Source organism: Oryctolagus cuniculus, chromosome 12 (genome assembly GCF_051225735.1).
Source record: "Oryctolagus cuniculus isolate XC-2025 breed Fujian yellow rabbit chromosome 12, ASM5122573v1, whole genome shotgun sequence".
Lineage (NCBI taxonomy): Eukaryota > Metazoa > Chordata > Mammalia > Lagomorpha > Leporidae > Oryctolagus > Oryctolagus cuniculus.
The window spans coordinates 51,217,925-51,237,063 of NC_142878.1; the positions used below are offsets into that span (position 1 = coordinate 51,217,925).

Below are 19,139 nucleotides of genomic sequence, written 5' to 3' on the forward strand. Positions count from 1 at the left end.
TTGGGTTCAGAGAGATGCTGTGTAAGGCTCCACACACAGTAGGTGATTCGTACACGGCTGGTTGCTGCCTGTAGGTTCCCAGGTACTCTACCAGCTGAAGAACAGAGATATATTTTATTAGCTCTTGGATGGGAACATCTATTTTGTGACCAATTTGCCCTTCTCATCTGTCTAGGTTGGAAGCTATTGGAAAATCAGGACCAGCTTTTTTTTTTTTGGGGGGGGATACCCCAAGGGATAATGCAGACTAAAGCATGAGAGTGCTTTTTGATTCTTTGCCTGGGCTAGGATGATTCTGACTTTGGGATATTTTATTTTATTTTTTATTTTATTTATTTATTTATTTTTTTGACAGGCAGAGTGGACAGTGAGAGAGAGAGACAGAGAGAAAGGTCTTCCTTTGCCGTTGGTTCACCCTCCAATGGCCGCTGCGGCCGGCGCACCACGCTGATCCGATGGCAGGAGCCAGGAGCCAGGTGCTTTTCCTGGTCTCCCATGGGGTGCAGGGCCCAAGCACCTGGGCCATCCTCCACTGCACTCCCTGGCCACAGCAGAGAGCTGGCCTGGAAGAGGGGCAACCGGGACAGAATCCGGCGCCCCGACGGGACTAGAACCCGGTGTGCCGGCGCCGCTAGGCGGAGGATTAGCCTAGTGAGCTGCGGTGCCGGCCGACTTTGGGATATTGACAGAAGAGCAAGGCATGCAGGAGAAATTGCTGGGGGACTGGTGTGGAGATGCAGAACGCAGTCTGCTTTAGGCCACAGGGCTGCGTTGGATCTCACCAGTGCCATCCAGGAAAGCTGGGAAAGAGTTCAGCCTGGCTCCCTTCTGCCACCTCCTGGCTCTGTGCCCATACCCTGCCGCTCACCGTGGCCACCAGCCGTTCCCGATCCTCGGCCTTCCCCACGTGGCACACGGTGCCCGTCACACTCAGCCCCTCGGCCTGCAGTGCAGCCACCGCCCGGTCCACGTTCTGTTGCTTCCGGCTGCTGATGACCACGTGGGCCCCATCCTGGGCCAGACGCCGGGCGATGGCCAAGCCGATCCTATGGGCAGAGAGAGACAAAGGCTGTGAGGGCCTTCCCTGGGGGCAGAGGCTGACAGTATGGGTGCTGGAGGTGGCCTCCCTCCAGGTTTGAATTTCGGCTCTCCCTCTGAATGCCCTCCCGGAAGTAGGCTTAACGACACAGCCATCACCACGCAGCTGGCTTAGCTAGTTTGAAGATGCTCTTAGCGCCCAGCATCAGTTCCTGGGAACCGGCATCACCTCCACAGGCCCAGCCCCAGTGCCAGGCCCTGTACCCTCTGGTGATCAAGGAGCAGAAATGAGCTGGGCCTGTAGCAGCAGGGATTTCCCTGGTGAGCAGGTCTCACTTAGCCGAGTCCCCGTCCCAAATATCTTCCTTACTGCTCTGTGTCATTCTCCAGACTCTAGCCTCAGCTCCACAGACCACCACGGGGGAATGTACATATTCCCCCCGAGAGCAGGGGTTTTAAGTTTTGCAGTTGTCAGCCATTATTAGCCTATGACATGCACTTGTGTTTTAGTTCTGTGAGGAGCTGGCAGAAATAGGATGGTGGAGAGTGGGGGGGGGGGGGGGACACTGGCTGGGCAGGGTAGGCCAAAATGTGCAAAACCCTGGTGCCCAGTCTAGGTCCGTGGTGACCAGTGGGCACACCAGTGGGGTGTCTGGAAATCTTGGTGGTGAATGGAAGTAGGGAACCCGGGCCTCTCTAGGGGATCCAGTCTTCCCAGCCTCTAGGTGGGGCTGTGGATCGGGGCACGCCAAAGCGCCCGGACAGCGAGGGGCCCAGCGGTGTGGGAGGCAGCAGTGGCACAAGGGCAGGGACCAGAGGACATCGGGAGGGGCTTCAGGCCAGCCACGTGAGTCCTTTTTCTGCCCCGGGGCCGAATTCTGGCCGCGGATGAGGCCTGATGACAGGGTTCTGGGAGGCAAAGGACGCGAGGCCAGTACCTGTTTCCAGACAGCTAGGGCCTCGGAGACGCCGGGCCCCGACACTCACCCGTCGGTGGAGGCCGTTACGATGGCCACCTTATTCGCGAGCGGGTCCCGGCGGGTCACCCCAGAGCTGGCCATATGCACCGCCTTCCACGTCCGGGTACAGCCACCCAGCAGTACTCGCGCTTTATGCATGGCTCGGCCAGCAGGGCTAGGCTGCACTCTGCCCTGGGTAGGCGACCGCCCAGTAAGAGGGCAAGGGGCAGGACGAAGGGCGGGTTGCTTCCCCGCCTCGCTTCCCGCCTGCCGGCCCTCGGCACCGCGGAGCCAGCTTTGGCCACGGGCGCCCCCTGCCGGCGCCCCGCAGTCCGCCGTCAAGTTGGCCTTGCAGGGCCCGCTCGCCTGCTTGGACCCGCAGACTTTCCCTCGTCCCAGCTGCTCCTTCTATATCCTCTTGACTGCGTCTTTTCTGTGGGGTGAAGAGGGAACTTAGAGTTGGATGCTTATGTTTCCCCAGACCTCCATGAAACTGCTCCTCCAAGAAAGCCTGGGTGCAGGAATGCGACCTGCTACGGGAGTGCCAACGTGTTGAGTTCCCACAGAACACACCCTGCGAGGATAGGAGAGCCTGGGAGAGACATGTGGTGGGGAGTAGCTGGCCTAGGCCTGGCACCGGCATTCCCGCTGACCTAAGATCTTTTTTGTATTCATATCCTGGAGGGTAGATTCTGATCTCTATGGTAACCACTGTGCAGGGTCAGAGATGCTGACTGAACAGGTCTCTTATACCCTCCATCCAAGAGAATGTTCCCATTTTACAGAGGCCAAGCAGCAGCCAGGAGGCTGGAGGGGCCCCCGGCCTGCGGAGGAATAGAGAGGACCGACAAGCACCCAAATTCTCTCTGCCCACTGTCTTCCCAGGTCTCAGCCTCCATCCTAGCTCAATAAATATTTGTTGAATGCAACAGCGCTTTATGAACTGTAAACTACTAAACGCATAGTAATTATGGCCACCATATAGTAATTATTTTTGCTGCCACAGGCCAGACTTTTCATCTGTGAACTGAGGATGTGGAGTAGATGATGAATAAAGTCTTCACTAGCTATAAATTCTGTCTCCCAGACTTCAGCCTCCATTTCTGCCAAGTGGGCTGAAATGATCTCCCTCCTGGGTTTCTGGGAGACTTAATAAATCTGGGTGGCTTTATGGTACACCATAGAAAGGCCCCAGCAGACCCAGGTGCAAGCGACTGAATTGGTTTAACCCGGTGGCCTCCAAATGCCAGGCTGGGAATCAGAGCTCGTCCATGGCACCCTTTTCACAGTTTTGAGGCAAAATGAGAAACATAAAGACAATATAGTGAGTTGCATTTAAAAACTGAGCTTATTTAGCTCAACAAATAGTCTTTTATTCTGGAATGTGGTTTTACTCTCTCTTGTGTGTGTGTGTGTTAGTTTTTTCTTTGAGAAAAGATGATGAAAGCAGATGGGTGGGTTTGGAAGTGTTGTTTGTTGGTAAAATCACCAGTTTGGCAACCTTATGTCAATCCCTATGATTAGAGGAGAGAGAATCCTGCTCTACGAAATCCAGTGCTAGGGGTGGGTGACTGTTTAATAGAATTCGCACTTGCTAAAGGCTCATTGATTATGTGTGTAGGCCGGTGGCCAGCCCCGCGTTTACAGCATACTCCTCAACTGAGAAGTTGCAGCAGGGGCACTCAGCACGCCCTAATGAGATAAGAGAGCTTAAGTCTAATTTTCCCCTTGTCCAGGGAAAACTGACTCCCCGGCTGGTGCCCCTCAGTCTGAGCCTCCTGAATTATTGACGGAGGCTGGAGAGCGCCACACTCCTCTTCCTCCTCCAGGGTTCAGAGCTAATGCACTGTGGGAACCCTTCCCGGCGCTCTCCCCAGCAGCGCCTGGAGCTGGGGGAGGTGCGCAGGGGAACGCGGGGTTCCTAGGACAGGCCTGCAGGGCACGTTTAACCCCAGCTCCCACCCCCCGGAGCCAGCCACACCCAGGGGCTAAGGAGGGTGAGGGAGACCTCTCATGGAACAGTGAGGATTCTGGCAGAAGACGGCTGTGGCCTGGGAGCCCCGCCTTATCTGGGCAGGAGTGATCTGGGGTCTCCTGCACCCCTTCTTTTAGGGGAGCACAGGGACATTAGGGAGCAACTCTAGCAACGGCGCGAAGGGCAGAAGGAAGGCAAGAGCTACGGGGGTGCCTAGCTCGGGCTCCTCATCAAGCTGGTTTGTTGGAGGTGGAGGCGGGATATCTTCAGGGGGAATACATACATGCTGCGTGGGAGTATCTCTTTGCAATGGGAACTTTCACAGGCACAGAGGTTGTTCTTGTATGGAGGTGGCACCATCTGTCTACCGCGAGCGAATGCCTTTGTGATTTTAGGGCTCCCCTCTCATCTTCTTCAACGGCTGACTGTGAGGGCGCTCACCTGGGCTGGAATTCAAGTCCTGAGTTTTGCAATAGATCATCAGGTCATGCATTCGTTAACATGCGTGGGGCTTGCACAATGTGGGGGACCAGTGTGGGGGTGGGACCAGGGCCAAGGAGAGTCAGTGATAAGAATGTGGACAACATGCACTCCCTGAGTGTCGGCAGATGTTGGGTGCTTTTTATACATTTTATCGAATATTTCTAATCTGGTGAGGTGGACACTTTTCTCTCCATGTGTGAAACCAGAGAAAGTCATGACAACCTGACCCACTGTCCCTGTCATTTTTCTGGTGTGGTTGAGATTTTCGTAGAAATTCTGGATTGGAATTTTACTTTTATGGTCAGTGTGTTATTGTTTTTTTTTTTTTTATTTGTGTGTGTGTTATTGTTTTAATCATTAAAATATATCGCCTTTAATTTATAAGCATAACATGTGCTCAGGATTTTCCAAAGGGACAGAAGTGATGTGAAAAGCAGAAAACAGCATCCTTGTGCTTCTTTTACCTGTTCCCTACATAGCTCTTACTCTTGTGTATCCTGCCAGAAGTTTTTCTATACATTTGCATGCATTTTTCTCTTAAAAAACCTTTCTCATAAATAGGATGACACTATACATATAATGGAACTTCAAAAATTCATGGAAAAATTAAAAGATTATATGCATTTTCCTCCTGTGAATGTCTTACTGGCCTTCCAATTCTTTTTTATTTTTTAAAGATTTATTTATTTATTTGAAAATCAGTTACAGAGAGAAGGAGAAGCAGAGAGAGAGAGAGAGAGAGAGGTAGAGACAGAGAGAGAAGTCTTCCATCTGCTGGTTTACTCCCCAGTTGCCACAATGGCCAGAGTTGAGCTGATCCAAGGCAAGGAGCTTCTTTCTGGTCTCCCATGCAGGTGCAGAGGCCCAAGGACTTGGGCCATCTTCTACTGCTTTCCCAGGCCATAGCAGAGATCTGGATCAGAAGTGGAGCAGCGAGGATTCGAACTGGTGCCCATATGGGATGCCGGCACTGCAGGCGGCTGCTTTACCCACTTTGCCACAGTGCCGGCCTCCTTTTTTAAAATTTATTTTTTTTGAAAGGCAGAGTAAGAGAGGCCGGAGCTGTGGCATAGCAGGTAAAGCTGCCACCTGCAGTGCCGGAATCTCATATGGGTACTGGTTCAAGTCCTGGCTGCCCCACTTCCCATCCAGCTCTCTGCTGTGGCCTGGGAAAGCAGTAGGAGATGGCCCAAGTGCTTGGGCCCCTGCACCTGCATGGGAGACCAGGAAGAAGCTCCTGGCTCCTGGCTTAGGATCAGCACAGCTCTGGCCATTGCAGCCATCTGGGGGGTGAACCAACGGATGGAAGACCTCTCTCTCTCTCTGTCTCTACCTCTCTCTTTAACTGTCTTTCAAATAAAAATAAAAATAAAAAAATAAAATAAATCTTAAAAAAATAAATAAAATATATTCTTGGGGGACTGTTCTGAGTGGTGTACAACAGATCTACTTGATTCTTTCCCTTTTAAAAATAACTGTCCAGATTCCATTGTGCAGATACTTCGCAATTTACTTAGCTAGTCTCCTTTGGAGGAACATTTAGGTAGCTTGCAGTGTTTCTCTATTGCAAACAGTGTTACTATGAACAATCTTGGCTGCACAGATTTTTGTGTTGGTGCAAATGAATTTGTACCCTGGGTCAGATGTTCTAAATGGATGGCTATGGCCAAATTACCTTTAAGAAGATTTAACTAGTTTTGATGGATTTATTTTTCTAAAGACGAACTTTACCTGTTGCCCTACCCCCTTTAAAAGGGTACCTAGATTGGCCTAAGCTTTGGCTGATGGCTGACACCCCGGGTTTCAGCGGCTGGAGGTCAGTAGGGATCCTGAGGCCCAGACTCGCCCTCTCAGCTCGTGCTCTGAGATTGCTGGCCCAGAGTTGCCAGACCCCAGGGTTTTTAAACAGAAGCTGACAATCTGGATGTTGATAGGAACTTTTTGATTTTTAAATGTTGGCAACTAATTCACTTTAGGAAAAAAAATCCCCAAACAAAACAGTGAATGGATCTGTAGGTGCCTATTTAAATGTAATGGATTATTAATTTGGTGAGAAATGGCTCCATTTAGAATCTCCTAATTCCACTGTATGGCTTATTCAGAGGCTAGTGTTTCGTGGTTTCCCCATTGCCCTGTTTGTAGGCAGCTGTTTGCGCACTGTCTAATAATCATCCATCCGGTGTTTGCGCAGGGCCTTTCAGGAACTCTGCATGGTGGCAGGTGGCGGAGTCTTACAAAATGGGCGTGGGCTTCTCTTCCCCTCGTGTCCAGGACGACTCTCCTCAGCTGTATTTGGGGAGGACTGTGGGGTGGGCCAATGTCCCATGTGGTTCTTCCATCTATTTTCTTTCTTTTTTTTTTTTAAGATTTTATTTTATTTATTTGAAAGAGTTGCAGAGAGAAAGGTAGACACACACACAGAATGAGAGCGAGAGCAAGAGCGAAAGAGAGAGAGAGAGAGAGAGAAGTCTTCCATCTTTCCATCCACTCCCCAAATGACCACAACAGCCAGAGCTGAGCTGATCTGAAGCCAGGAGGCAGGAGCTTATTCCAGGTCTCCCACATGGGGGCAGGGGCCCAAGGACTTGGACCATCTTCTGCTATCCCAGGTACATTAGCAGGGAGCTAGATCAGAAGTGAAGCAGCTAGGACTTGAACCAGTGTGCATATGGGATGCCACAGGCAGAGGCTTAACCTACTATAGCACTGGGCCCCCTCCCCCATTTATTTTTTAAGTAGTAGATGGCCATGTTCTCTGCTGTGGGCCACTTCTGGCATTGAGACTCTTCTGTGGTATCTGTGTGGATGTTGAGATGTAGGCTTTGGGGCCAGGGATGGGATGGGGACGGCCAAATGTCCCCTGATGCTTTATTCCTTATTTTGTACAATATCACTGCACCAAGAAATTCACTGAAGACCTGGGGGTGAAATGGATTACAATATACAGGGACAAACGTCTCCAGTAGGTTGTCTGATACAGCTTTCCGCTAGGTCCCTTATGGGCACAGTGAGATTCCAGCCTCATTTAGTGAATTGTGATTCCCCTGTGTGGACGTGGGATCCCTGCTCAGGTCCTCCTTCTAGACCCACTCAAGGCCTACCTGGAAGCTCCAGCGGGCTGTAAACTCCTTCGGGCCCACTGCAGCTTTGGAACAGAGGGCACAGTCTTCCCCGAGTGGCTGCAGCTAGTTGCTGGGCTGTGTGGCGGCACAGGGACCCCGCCATTTGTGTCTAACACGGTCTCCTCCGAAGCCTGCCCGTGCCATGGGGCCCCGGGTTGGGCTGGGTTGTCAGACCTGCCTCTCCTAGTCCAGTGCTCTCTCCTGAATCCTGCGTCTTCCTTTTCCCCTGCAGAGGTTTTCTTTGGAATAAACCCTTTGGATTCCTAAATGCAACCAAGTGTCTGCCTTGCTGTGGGCTCTCGGACATAGTCTTGTGGCTTCAGAACATTGAGGACGCAGGCGGATGGGAGATGCTCTCCCTGACGATCTGTGCTCTCCCGAGTCACCGTATCAGGGCTCTGCAGCAAGACTCCCCTGCCAGGTTCAGTTATTCCAGGTTGGGGAGGGGCAATTTAGTAGGAAATTGCAGGGGTGGGCTTCGTAGTCCTAGGCTGGCACGCAAGTTGAAGTTGAGTTCTGGAGCTCCCTGTGTGGTTGTGTTATTATTTGAAAGTGAGATACACGCACACAGAAACACTCACACACAGAGGCAGAGAAATGGTCTCTCCACCAGTTCAGATGCCCCCAACAGCTGGGGCTGGGCTCTTTTCCAGGCCCAGGGAACCTTCCTGAAGGGCGATTCTGCGTGGTGGAGTCAGTTTCATCGCAACCGCATAGCACTTGGCTTCACCAAGCATTTCAGTTTTTGACAATCTCAGAGAAAAAGAATTTTAAAAACATTTACCTTTATTTAGGCATTTGAATGTCTTTGTGTATGCTTATAAGTGTTTGCATTTTGTCATAAACTGCATGTTCACGTCTGTTATCCACTTTTATTTGGTTGTTTGCTGTTTCTTGTTCTTTTTTAAAAAAAACGATTTATTTATTTATTAATTTGATGGAGATCTCTCTGCTGGTGTGAAATACAGGACTGTCCCCTCACTCCTCCTGAAGCATTCTGTTTTCCCAGGGAGGAATGTCTGGGCCACCTGAACACACACACACACACACACACACACACACCACACACGTGCCCTTTCCGAGCCTCACAGCAGTCCTTGGGCACGGCGCAGTCTAAATGCACCTTAAGCAGAGAACCCTTCTTTCCCCGGCGCTGGCCAGCCTGCCCTCCCTGGACAGAACACTTGGCATTGTCATGCCCAGCAGCGTCAGCTGCCTTCTCTGGCTGTGAGAGCCGCGGGCGCACATGAAGAGGACCCATCCGAGCCCCCTCACCGGAGGACAAAGCCGCGTGCTTCTGAGCTTGTTTTCTTTGTTGGGCCCGATCCGATTCTCGGGCAGAGCTGAGCTCTTTTTAATCTCTGTAGAGGAAGTGAGGGGAGCTTAAGAATTCATTATCCTACCCCGAGCAGTCCCCGAGGAGCGAGGGGACAGCAGGTTTGTCCTTTGGTCCCATGCGCTCTGCTGACTCGTTTGAATGTGATGCCACGGGGATTGTTCTTACCTTTTGATACTTCATAAAGAAACCATGCACACTTTCTACACCGCCACTAGAGAAAAAAAGCTTCTTACGTGTGGGGAACCTTCAAACTTTTTCTTCAGTTATTTTGAAACGTATCGCTAATTGTTATAGACCACATAGAAATGAGGAGTTGGCAATGCTAACTCTCCTGGTTTGATTTGATCATTATGTATTGTATCCATGTACCCAATTCCAACACTGCACCCCAGAAAGAAATATTATATAGCCATTAAAAATAAGATTTAAAAATTTCTTTTGGGGGCCGGTGCTGTGGCGCAGTAGGTTAATCCTCCGCCTGCGGCGCCAGCATCCCATGTGGGCCTCTGCACCCAAAGTGCTTGGGCCTTTCTCTGCTGCTTTCCCAGACACATTTTCATGGAGCTGGATGGGAGGTAGAGCAGCCAGGACTCACATCCGGCATTCCAATATGGGATGCCAGTGTTGTAGGAGGTACAATGCTGGCTCCAACTGTGTCATTCTTAAAAAGGGCTTTTCTCACTTTAAGAGTACAAAAATTCACTCATGTTTTCTTGTCATTATTATCTGTGTGTGTATGTGTGTATGCCTGTGTGCATGCATGCATGCTTCAATCTTTGGGCCATTTGACATTTTTTGTGTGTGGAAATTGAGCTGGAGACCCGAGCTAACCTTTCCCCAGATGGTTAGCCAGTGGTCTCAGCACTATCCAAGTAAAGTCTTCACACTTGAATTTCATTATCACTCCTGTATGTATTTGAGCCTATTTTTTTTTTTAAAAAGATTTATTTATTTATCTGAAAGAGTTACACAGAGAGAGGAGAGGCAGAAAGAGGCCTTCCATCCTCTGGTTCACTCCCCAGTTGGCTGCAACGGCTGGAGCTGTGCTTCCAGGTCTCCCATGTGGGTGCAGGAGCCCAAGGACTTGGGCCGTCTTGTACTGCTTTCCCAGGCCATAGCAGAGAGCTGGATTGGAAGTGGAGCAGCCGGGTCTCCAACCGGCACCCATATGGGATGCTGGCACTTCAGGCCAGGGTATAAACCCGCTGTGCCACAGCGCCAGCCCCAGAGCCTATTTTTTTTTTAAAGATTTATTTATTTATTTGAAAGTCAGACATAGAGAGAGAGAGAGAGAGAGAGAGAGAGAGAGATCTTCCACCCACTGGTTCACTTCCCAAATAGCCACAATGGCCAGAGCTGGGCTGGTCTGAAGTCAGGAGCCAAGAGCTTCCTCTGGGTCTCCTTCACAGGTTCAGAGGCCCAAGGACTTGGGCCACCCTCTGCTGCTTTCCCAGGTACATTAGCAGGGATTTGGATTTTAAGTGGAGCAGCCAGGACTCAAACTGGTGACCATATGGGATGTTGGCACTGCCGGCTGGAGTTTTAACCCACTGCGCCAAAGCACTGGCCCCTATTTCTGGGCCCTTTCATTCCATTGTTTGCCTCTCTGTTCCTAAGTCAGTGTTTTAACAGAGATTGCAAAAAAAAAAAAAAAAAAAAAAAAAAAAAAAAAAAAAAAAGTTGTACAATTGCCATCAAATAATCTCAACTAGAAGGGCATGGCAATTTTTAGTTAGGTAGTCTGAAAAAGCTTCATGACAGAGGGACCTTTAAGGTGAAGCTTGAGGGGCAGGCATTTGACAGAGCAGCCAAGGTGACAGGAGACCGCCTACATCCATTTGAAGTGTCTGGTTTTGAGTCCTGGCTCCAACCCTGACTCCCGCTTCCTGCTAATGGCACGTTCTGGGAGGCAGCAGGGGATGGCTCAAGTATTTGGGTCCCTGCACCCTGTGGGGTTGAATTTCAGTCTCCTGGTTTGGGACTGCTCAGCTCTTGTGGGTATTTGGAGAGTGCAGCAGCAGATGGACATTTCCCCTCTTTCTCTCTGCCTCTCAAATAAGTAAAAATGTATAAATAAAAATTCAGAAGAATGATGAGCAGCATTAAACAGAAGGAACAAAGAGCGAAGGCATGGAGGCGAGGGCTGTGGACGAATGTGCAGCTGCCTCTTACGTCTCTGCAAAGGACCTCCGGTCCCACCACTTGCTTTTTATGCATGCATGTCCTGAACATAATGAAAAGGAAACAGAAATTTTTGTGATATTCTTTTGAGGCATTTTGAGGACACATTTATTATCATAATAGCTACAAGTTACACACTCATTATTTGCTAGGGATATCTATGTCATTTTCGATTTTCACCACAATGAGCAAAGTTGATGTTGTTCTTCTCATTTTAGGAATGAGGAGAAAGCCTCCAGCAGGTTAAATAATGGCTAAGTGGCTGGACTAAAGCACACGACTAGCAACTGAAAATAAAAGTCAGCAGGTTAAGATGTTGCCTGCGACACTGGCATCCCATGTGAGTCCCCATTCGTGTCCCACCTGCTCCACTTCTGCTCCAGCTCCCTGGTAATGCACCTGGGAAGGCAGTGGAAGATGGCCCAAGTGCTTGGGTCCCTGCACCCAGGAGGGAGACCCGAATGAAGCTCCTGGCTCCTGGCTTCGGCTTGGCCCAGCCCCGTCCGTTGTGGCCATTTGGGGAGTGAACCAGCAGATGGAAGATGTCTCTCTCTGTCACTCTGCTTTTTCAAATAAATAAGTGAATCTTTGTAATATCAGGATAGAAAATGTCACAGCGCATCACCCATGGTTACCATGTTTGTAGCAGGCACTGTCCCTGCCCTGCCCGTGTCACCTAGGATCTCCTCACCACTCCCAGTGTCCACCAACTGGATTCCAGTGTGTGTTCTTTCCGCAAAGCCAGCGTGTTGTTGGAGGGTGCAGGAGAACCGGAAGTGCCCGGGAATCTCTGTCTGCCCCCAACACACTCCCACTCCCTTGCCCACTCTCTGGGGTGACTTTCAGGTGTGACCTGGCGTGTCCCCCAAGCTCTCCGTGGGAATGAGTCAGAATTGTCCCCTCTGGCACTAGGCTTGCAATTGTGCCCCCACCAGCTCCCTTTCTGGGACTACTTCTTCCCTCTTAGTCTTTCCCTTGGCAATATTTCCTCTTAACTTATTTTCATGTGCCTCTTCCTCTAGGGCGGCACTGTTCTAAGAAACTTTCGTTTTAACGATATAGGTGTGCATGTAGATGTGTGTGGGTGTACATGCATGTGAAGTTGTCATTTAACACCCATTTCTTGCTGTGGAGCCAAAAACTTTGAAAGCCACTGTGCTATACCACATTAAACTGTCTCTCTGTTTGTGTCTGGTTCACTGAGCTGGAAAGTTTCATGAATGGCCCAGAATGAGAACTGCAGATCAGATTCCAGGTTTTATTGCTTGTTTGAGCACAGCAACTTAGAATACATTGAATAAAGATGTATTCAGGGGCTGGTGCTGTGGCATAGTGGGTGAAGCCACTGCCTGCAGTGCCAGCATCCCATGTGGCCACTGGTTTAAGACCCAGCTGCTCCTCTTCTGATCCAGCTCTCTGCTATGGCCTGGGAAAGCAGAGTAAGATGGCCCAAGCGCTTGGACCCTTGCACGCATGTGGGAGACCCGGAGGAAGCTCCTGGCTCCTGGCTTTGGATCAGCTCAGTTCTGGCTGTTGTGGCCATTTGGGGAGTGAACCAGTGGTTGGAAGACCTTTCTCACTCTCTCTCTCTGCCTCTGCCTCTCTGTAACTCCACCTTTTGGATAAATAAATAAATCTTTAAAAAAAAAAGATGTATTCATTGTGGGCCTAAAGTGTGCCTTCAACGCTGACACAATTGGATAGGCTGCTCTCTTTGGGCAGTCAGCTCTGCCAAATAGCTTTCAAAGTCCAGGGTTCCTTTTGCCAAGGTTGATAAACGTGTATGAAAGTCATGAGGGTTGACTGTTGATTTATTTTTAGGTTAGTGAAGCAGAAAAACCAAGTTTTCCTGGAAGCAGAGCTAGAGGGCATGACTGGTCACAAAGCAGAATGGTCATCCCAGTGTCTGGGCCCTTGGCTTGAATGGAGAGAGGTGCAGTGTCTGCTAATGTGCCTGGGAGAGCAGCAGAGGATAGCCCAAGTGCGTCAGCCCCTGCATTCAAGTGGGGGACCTGAAGAGGTTTCTGGCTCCTGGCTTTGGCTTGGCCCAGCCCTGGCTATTGTGGCCATTTGGGGAGTGAAACACCAGATGGAAGATTCTCTCTCTCTCTCTTTCTCTCTATCTCCCCTCCCTCCCACTCTCCCTCCTCTTCTCTCTCTGAATTCTGCCTTTCAAATAAATAAAATAAATCATTAAGAAAAAAAAGAGAAATGAAGATAATCCACCATGTATGCACTAGCAACCAGTGAGACCTAGCAAAGAGGTCAGGCCAATCCCTGGTGGTCAGATCTGTATGGTCAGATTCTTGCTGCCAGAATCCATCGGAGGCCATGGATACAGGGCCAAGAGCATCAGTTCCCAATGTGCAGTGGGGCTGAAGATGAGAAGGCAGTGCAAAGGACAGAGCAGGACACCCATTCTCCAGGGAAGCCTTGCTAGGCCTCCCGTGCTGGGGGTCGGAGGAAGGTTCTTACTGGGCAGTATATAATGTCCAGAAAGAAGAAAAATGTGTTGAAAACCTGATGGAATGATGAGGAAAGAAGGAAGGGGACCCAAGCTCATCGAGTTTAGGATGAAGGTGGTTGGGCATTGGAATTTATAGGGTCTCTGATGTATTAAGGGAGAACCATGCTTTCTGATGGACATGGCCATTTGGAGACCCTGAAGTGTGCTATTGTGTATGGGGTGGGTGTTCATCAGTACCACCAAGGTCAAGGTCTCTGGGCATAATACTGGGCAGAGGGACCAATCCCTCTGGGATTGGGTGGGGCCTCCATGCACCCATCGCCAGGCCCTGGTGAGGACTCTAAACACCTTGCTGATTTCCTCTGAGATGCCTAAATCTGCCTGCAATTTTCTAGATCAGGTAGGAGGGTTTGCACAAACCCAGCTGCTCCGGTGGGTGCAGGGACACAGGGCACTCCCACAGCAGTCAGGGAGAGCAACACTATCTCTCACAGACAGGCAGCAGGAACCAACAGAGGCCTCGTGTCCACAGGTAGCCGATTCTCCGAGGCTCAGGAGAGCCACCCGGGGTGGCTGGAGTTGTGTCTGCCTGTGCCCCACTTGTCACCACAGCTGAGGGGCTCCAGAAGTGCTCTGCCCTGGGGACACTTGGCTGGTTGAGCCAAGCGCTGGAGGACATCTTGTTCTAGGTGGGACAGGGCAGAGCCTGGCTTTCTGGACATTTCCTCCTTATCTCAGGATACTGCAGTTTTCAGTACCTTCTGCCCAGGAGTGGCAAACGCGATGGGGCCAGCCAGGGCCAGCTGGGCCTTTTGCTGGCTGAAGCGTCCTCCAGCACCAGCCAGTTCCCTCTCTGGATTCTGTGCTCACCCTGCTATGTTCTGACTATCACTCCAGGTAGGAGGCACGGCCTGTGGACAGCGCCTTTGCTCATCCACGGAAGAGCCTGTTTCCCACGGAAATTTAATGCACTGGCTTTGGAGACGCAATCCGTTTCACCTGTGTTTGGGCCAAAGGAGCCAGTTTTCAGTACTAGCCCCACTCCCGGGTGGTGACTTCTAACAGCCTGGGTGACTGGACTGAGAGCCAGGCCAGGGTCAGAACCCTGGGAGAGCAGCCTGAAAGCAGCCGTCCCATCTCGCAGGCTCCCAGACCAGGAGTGCTCCAGGACCCTGCCAGAGGTGACCCAGAGGCTGAGCTGAAAAGCGTGGGGACAAGCAGTCCAGGCAGCTTGCTGCCTCGGAGTAGCCGGCTTCGAATGGCGGTGGGATTCTGCAGAGTTCAGCAGGAAAGGGCACGCACTCGCTGGGCTGAGAGGAGAGAGGCCTCTGCTTTGGGGAGAAAAGTGGTAGAATGGAGATGGGGGGGTGTCAGTGTTTCCCAAAGTGCCTGGCTTGCCTGCTCTTCCTGAACAGGTGGGAAAGAGACTTCGGGCTCTGTCTCCCGGGGAAGCACGGCCCCATTCCACAGTGATGAGGGCTGCCTTCCCCAGATTCTGTCTCTGTCCGACTCTCAGGGTCAGTGGCTCCCATGAGGTGCAGGAAGCAGAATGGGAGGAAGAACCTTGGCTTGGGTTGTGCACGTATTAAACATTTTAAACTATATTTTTTCCATACAGGGCTTGCACGCGTAAACGCTTATGCTGTAAATGTTGCAAGGATACACCACTTTTTCCCCCAAAGCAGACTCTAATTAATCAGCAATATGCTGATTCAGCATCTGCAGGAGAATCACTGTGCTGAACACTATTAGATTTACAGCGGAAACTTCGTCCTTGTACTCAAGGAATTTACTGTCCAGCTAAGGAAATGGGACACGTCAGTGAAACACCTAGAAAACAACTGCCAAGAACAGTGCCACACTCTCTGATTTATCTGCGGTGCCCCCACAGGGAGACTCAACTCTGCCCCATTGGCCAAGCTCCCGGGCTCTGGGCAGGTGATACGAATCTTCCCCCCGTGCCCCTCCGTTCCTTATCCCACGGAACTCACTGCTGCTAGACTCTTCATGTGCACCACTCAGTCCTCTTCCTTCCCGTGGGGCTCAGTGGGCTGGGTTGGGAGTGAGGACAGTCAGGGGAGGGGGTGTTCAGAAAATGGACCCTACAGAATTAGTCATGCTCATATAAATATAGGTTTAATTTCTTTGACTCTCTTCTGTCAAAATGGAATGATCTGGGGGCCACTGTTGTGATAAGCAGGTAAAACTGTCCCCTGTGATGCCAGCATCTCACATGGGCACCAGTTCATGTCCAGGTTGCTGTATTTCGATCTAGACCCATGCTTAATGGCCCAGGAAAGGCGGTAGAAGATGGCCCAAGTCATTGGGCCCCTGCCACCCATGTGGGAGACCCAGAGGAAGCTCCTGGCTCCTAGCTTTGGCCTGGCCCAGTGCTAGCCATTACAGCCATCTGAGGAGCGATCCAGCAGGTGGAAGACCTGTGTGTGTGTGTGTGTGTGTGTGTAACTCCAAATTTAAAATAAATAAATAAATCTTTTTTAAAAATTGTAAGGACTGGGTTAGTTGAATGGATCACAATAACCTTGTCAGGTTGACCAGCGCCTGCCCAGTCTCACTCATGCAGAAGGAAGACAAAAGGCCACCAGGAGACCTGCGTGTGCACTTCTGAGGGTCCTTTGGTTACTCAGTAGCTTGTCCATGTTCTCACACCAGGTCTTTATGCCTGTATTCTTCACGTAAACATTTGCCCTCTTCTTGAGCTAATGTTTATGTGAGTGTAATGATCTGCATATGCTCCTTTAACCTAGAGACAGGTTCAAGAGAGTGACAAAAGAGTTACTGGAACAGCTTCTGCCACCGAGCCAGGCTTCCACTACGGGGTTTACAGGAAAGAATGGAGGTCTATGTTTCTGATTCTCCCCAGGAAGTTACATAGCTAGTAGCACTCTAGACGCAGAAGGAATATAAGTTAATTCGTCACATAAAACAGATGGCTTTGGGCATGAGGGCTTCATTTCTCATGGAATCGGGTTGAGAAGGGGCTCTCTGGGCCCTGGTCCATAGATCCCAGACAACACCAGAGCGCTCCCCTTTTCTTGGTCTACTTCCGTTGCCACAGCTGACTCAAAATGACTTATTGAATCATGACTTGGGCAGTGTAGGTAAAATGTAATTGGAGTTTAAAAGAGAGACAATAGCTTATATGTGTGTGTGTCAGTGGGGGGCATGTTGAGTTATAATGCTGTTAGATATTTTTTCCAAAATTATTTATTTTATTTATTTTGAAAGACAGAGTTACGGAGAGAAGTAGAGACACACAGAGAGAGACAGAAGTCTTCCATCCGCTGGTTCACTTCCCAAATGGCTGCAACAGCCAGAGCTGAGCTGATTGAAAGCCAGGAGCCAGGAGCTTCTTCCGGGTCTCCCATGTGAGTGCAGGGGCCCCAGGCCACCCTCCACTGGTTTCCCAGTGCATTAGCAGGGAGCTGGTTTGGAAGTGGAGCAGCTGGGACTCGAACAGGCACCTATATGGGATGCTGGCACTGCAGGCCTGGTATTTAACCCGCTGTGCCATGGTGCTAGAGATGTTGTTAGATATTCTAAAGTTAATATTAACCTAGAATAGGCAGTGACCTTGGAGGGGTGAGAAGACGCAAGCTTTGCTCTCTCCCTCACTCAAGGCAGGGTGGCTTAGGATGGCCATACCACTGAGTAGTGGCTCTCGTTTGTCGTGTGGGACTGGACATCCTCTGTTCAAGTAACACACTGTAGACTTGTAAATAGTGATTTAAATGCATCTCAGGTGGGGGCTGGTGCTCTGGTGCAGTGGGCTAACCTCAGCCTATGGCTCCAGTTCATATCCCAGCTTCTCCTCTTCTGATCCAGCTCTCTGCTATGGCCTGGGAAAGCAGTGGAGGATGGCCCAACTCCTTGGGCCCCTGGACCCACATGGGAGACCCAGAAGATGCTCCTGGCTCCTGGCTTTGGATCAGCTCAGCTCCAGCCTTTGTGGCCACTGGGGGAGTGAACCAGTGTATGGAAGACCTCTCTCTCTCTCTCTCTCTCTCTCTCTCTCTCTGTAACTCTATCTCTCAAATAAATAAATCTTTAAAAAAAGTGTCAAAAGTGAAGAATGTCGCATACCTACCACATCTCTACATGAATTTAATTGTTATGGTTTGTCACAGGGAGTCCAGGTGTTGAGGAGATGCGGGATTCCCTAGTCTTGGTGGGGTATGTGGAAATGGTCACAAGCAAAATGGAGTTTCCTGTGTCAGCCCTAACAAAAGCAACACATCAGTGAGTAAAGCCGGGAGGTTCTGAAGGTTATCACATGATTGCCTGAGAGCAGCCATCACAAAAAACTCTGCCAGAAGCACAACACTGCACAAAAAAATACTTCTGTGAAGACATCTGCCCAGCACCTGTCTGTCCACGTGGACTGGCACCACTCTCGGTATTAGTCCTTGTGGCCAAGGATGGTTGTTTCAAAACATCTTATGTAATCCTCCTCCCTTTTGCATTAACAAATTTCTCCTTGCTTCTACCTCCTTGAGTGTGTTCATGGTTGACTATGGCATGCACATTCCCATTGCAATGCGCAACTGTTCCCAAATAAACATCATCATTCTTGGGGGAATCCCTCTGATTGTTATTTAGGTTGACAGCTGGGTGGAGAAGGTAAGGATGTTTTGAGCGCATCACGACAAGAATAGAAATGTGTTGGGACAAAAGAGCAGGGCAGCAGGCTGGCGCTCCCGTCCTCCGGCAGACTCGGGGAACGCTGTCATCTCAGCTTTAATCTCCAGGACAGTGTTTTCTCTGCGTCAGGCTTGACCTGTGCCTCGCCTGGCTCCCGTGGGGTGGGGGCTGCCAGGGGGATGGCACATTCCTCCACGATTCTGATTTCTCCTCTGGTCGGACCTGGCAGAACCTAAATTTTCTTAGGTACCGACAGGCGGCCAGAAGAACCCCATCCCCGCTTCTCTGCACCCCCGTGCACAAGGCCCTGCTTGAAACCTTGATTTCGCCCCTGGCCAGGGCCCCTCCTTTCTTCTTGCTGGAGCCAGACAGGAGGAGAGGACGCATCAAAGCTTGCCATGCTTCAGGTTTGTAGGGCTGTCTGGGTGAAACCCACTAACTCAGTGTTTCTTGCATCTGGTGTTACCTGTGGGGCTACAACATTTATTCTTTTTTTTTTTTTTCAAATAATGGTTTATTTTATTTATTTGAAAGGCAGAGCTATGGGATAGGGGAAAGACTGAGAAAGAAAGATAGATTAGATAGATAAACAGATAGAGAAAGAGAGAGAGAGAGAGAGAGAGAGAGAGAGAGAGAGAATATCTTCCATCTACTGGTTCACTCCCTAAATGGTCACTGTGACCTGAGCTGGACCAGGCTGAAGCCAGGAGCTAAGAATTCCACCCTGGTCTCCCACGTGGCTGGCAAGGGCCCAAGAATTTGAGCCATCGTCCACTGCTTTTCCAGGCACATTAGCAGGAAGCTGGACCAGAAATAGCGCAGCTGGGGCTCCAGCTGGTCCTGTAATGTGGGATGCAGGCATCGCTGGCGGTGGCTTAACCCACTGTACCACATACATCTCAACAATTGTTAT

General features: G+C 50.3%; 1 protein-coding gene and 1 long non-coding RNA gene across 2 annotated transcripts in view; one reads left to right on the plus strand and one right to left on the minus strand.

The window, feature by feature from the left end:
- Nucleotides 1-2,183, minus strand: part of DHRS4 (dehydrogenase/reductase (SDR family) member 4) — an 11,608-nt gene extending 9,425 nt beyond the window's left edge. The window contains 2 exon segments of the mRNA NM_001082218.1: nt 869-1,046; nt 2,026-2,183. Of these exon segments, the coding sequence (NP_001075687.1) occupies nt 869-1,046; nt 2,026-2,156 (309 nt within the window). The 5' untranslated portion in view covers nt 2,157-2,183.
- Nucleotides 1,766-19,139, plus strand: part of LOC108178296 (uncharacterized) — a 79,441-nt gene continuing 62,067 nt past the window's right edge. The window contains exon 1 of the long non-coding RNA XR_016217930.1: nt 1,766-1,885. This is a non-coding gene — a long non-coding RNA (uncharacterized LOC108178296). The remainder of the gene's footprint in view (nt 1,886-19,139) is intronic.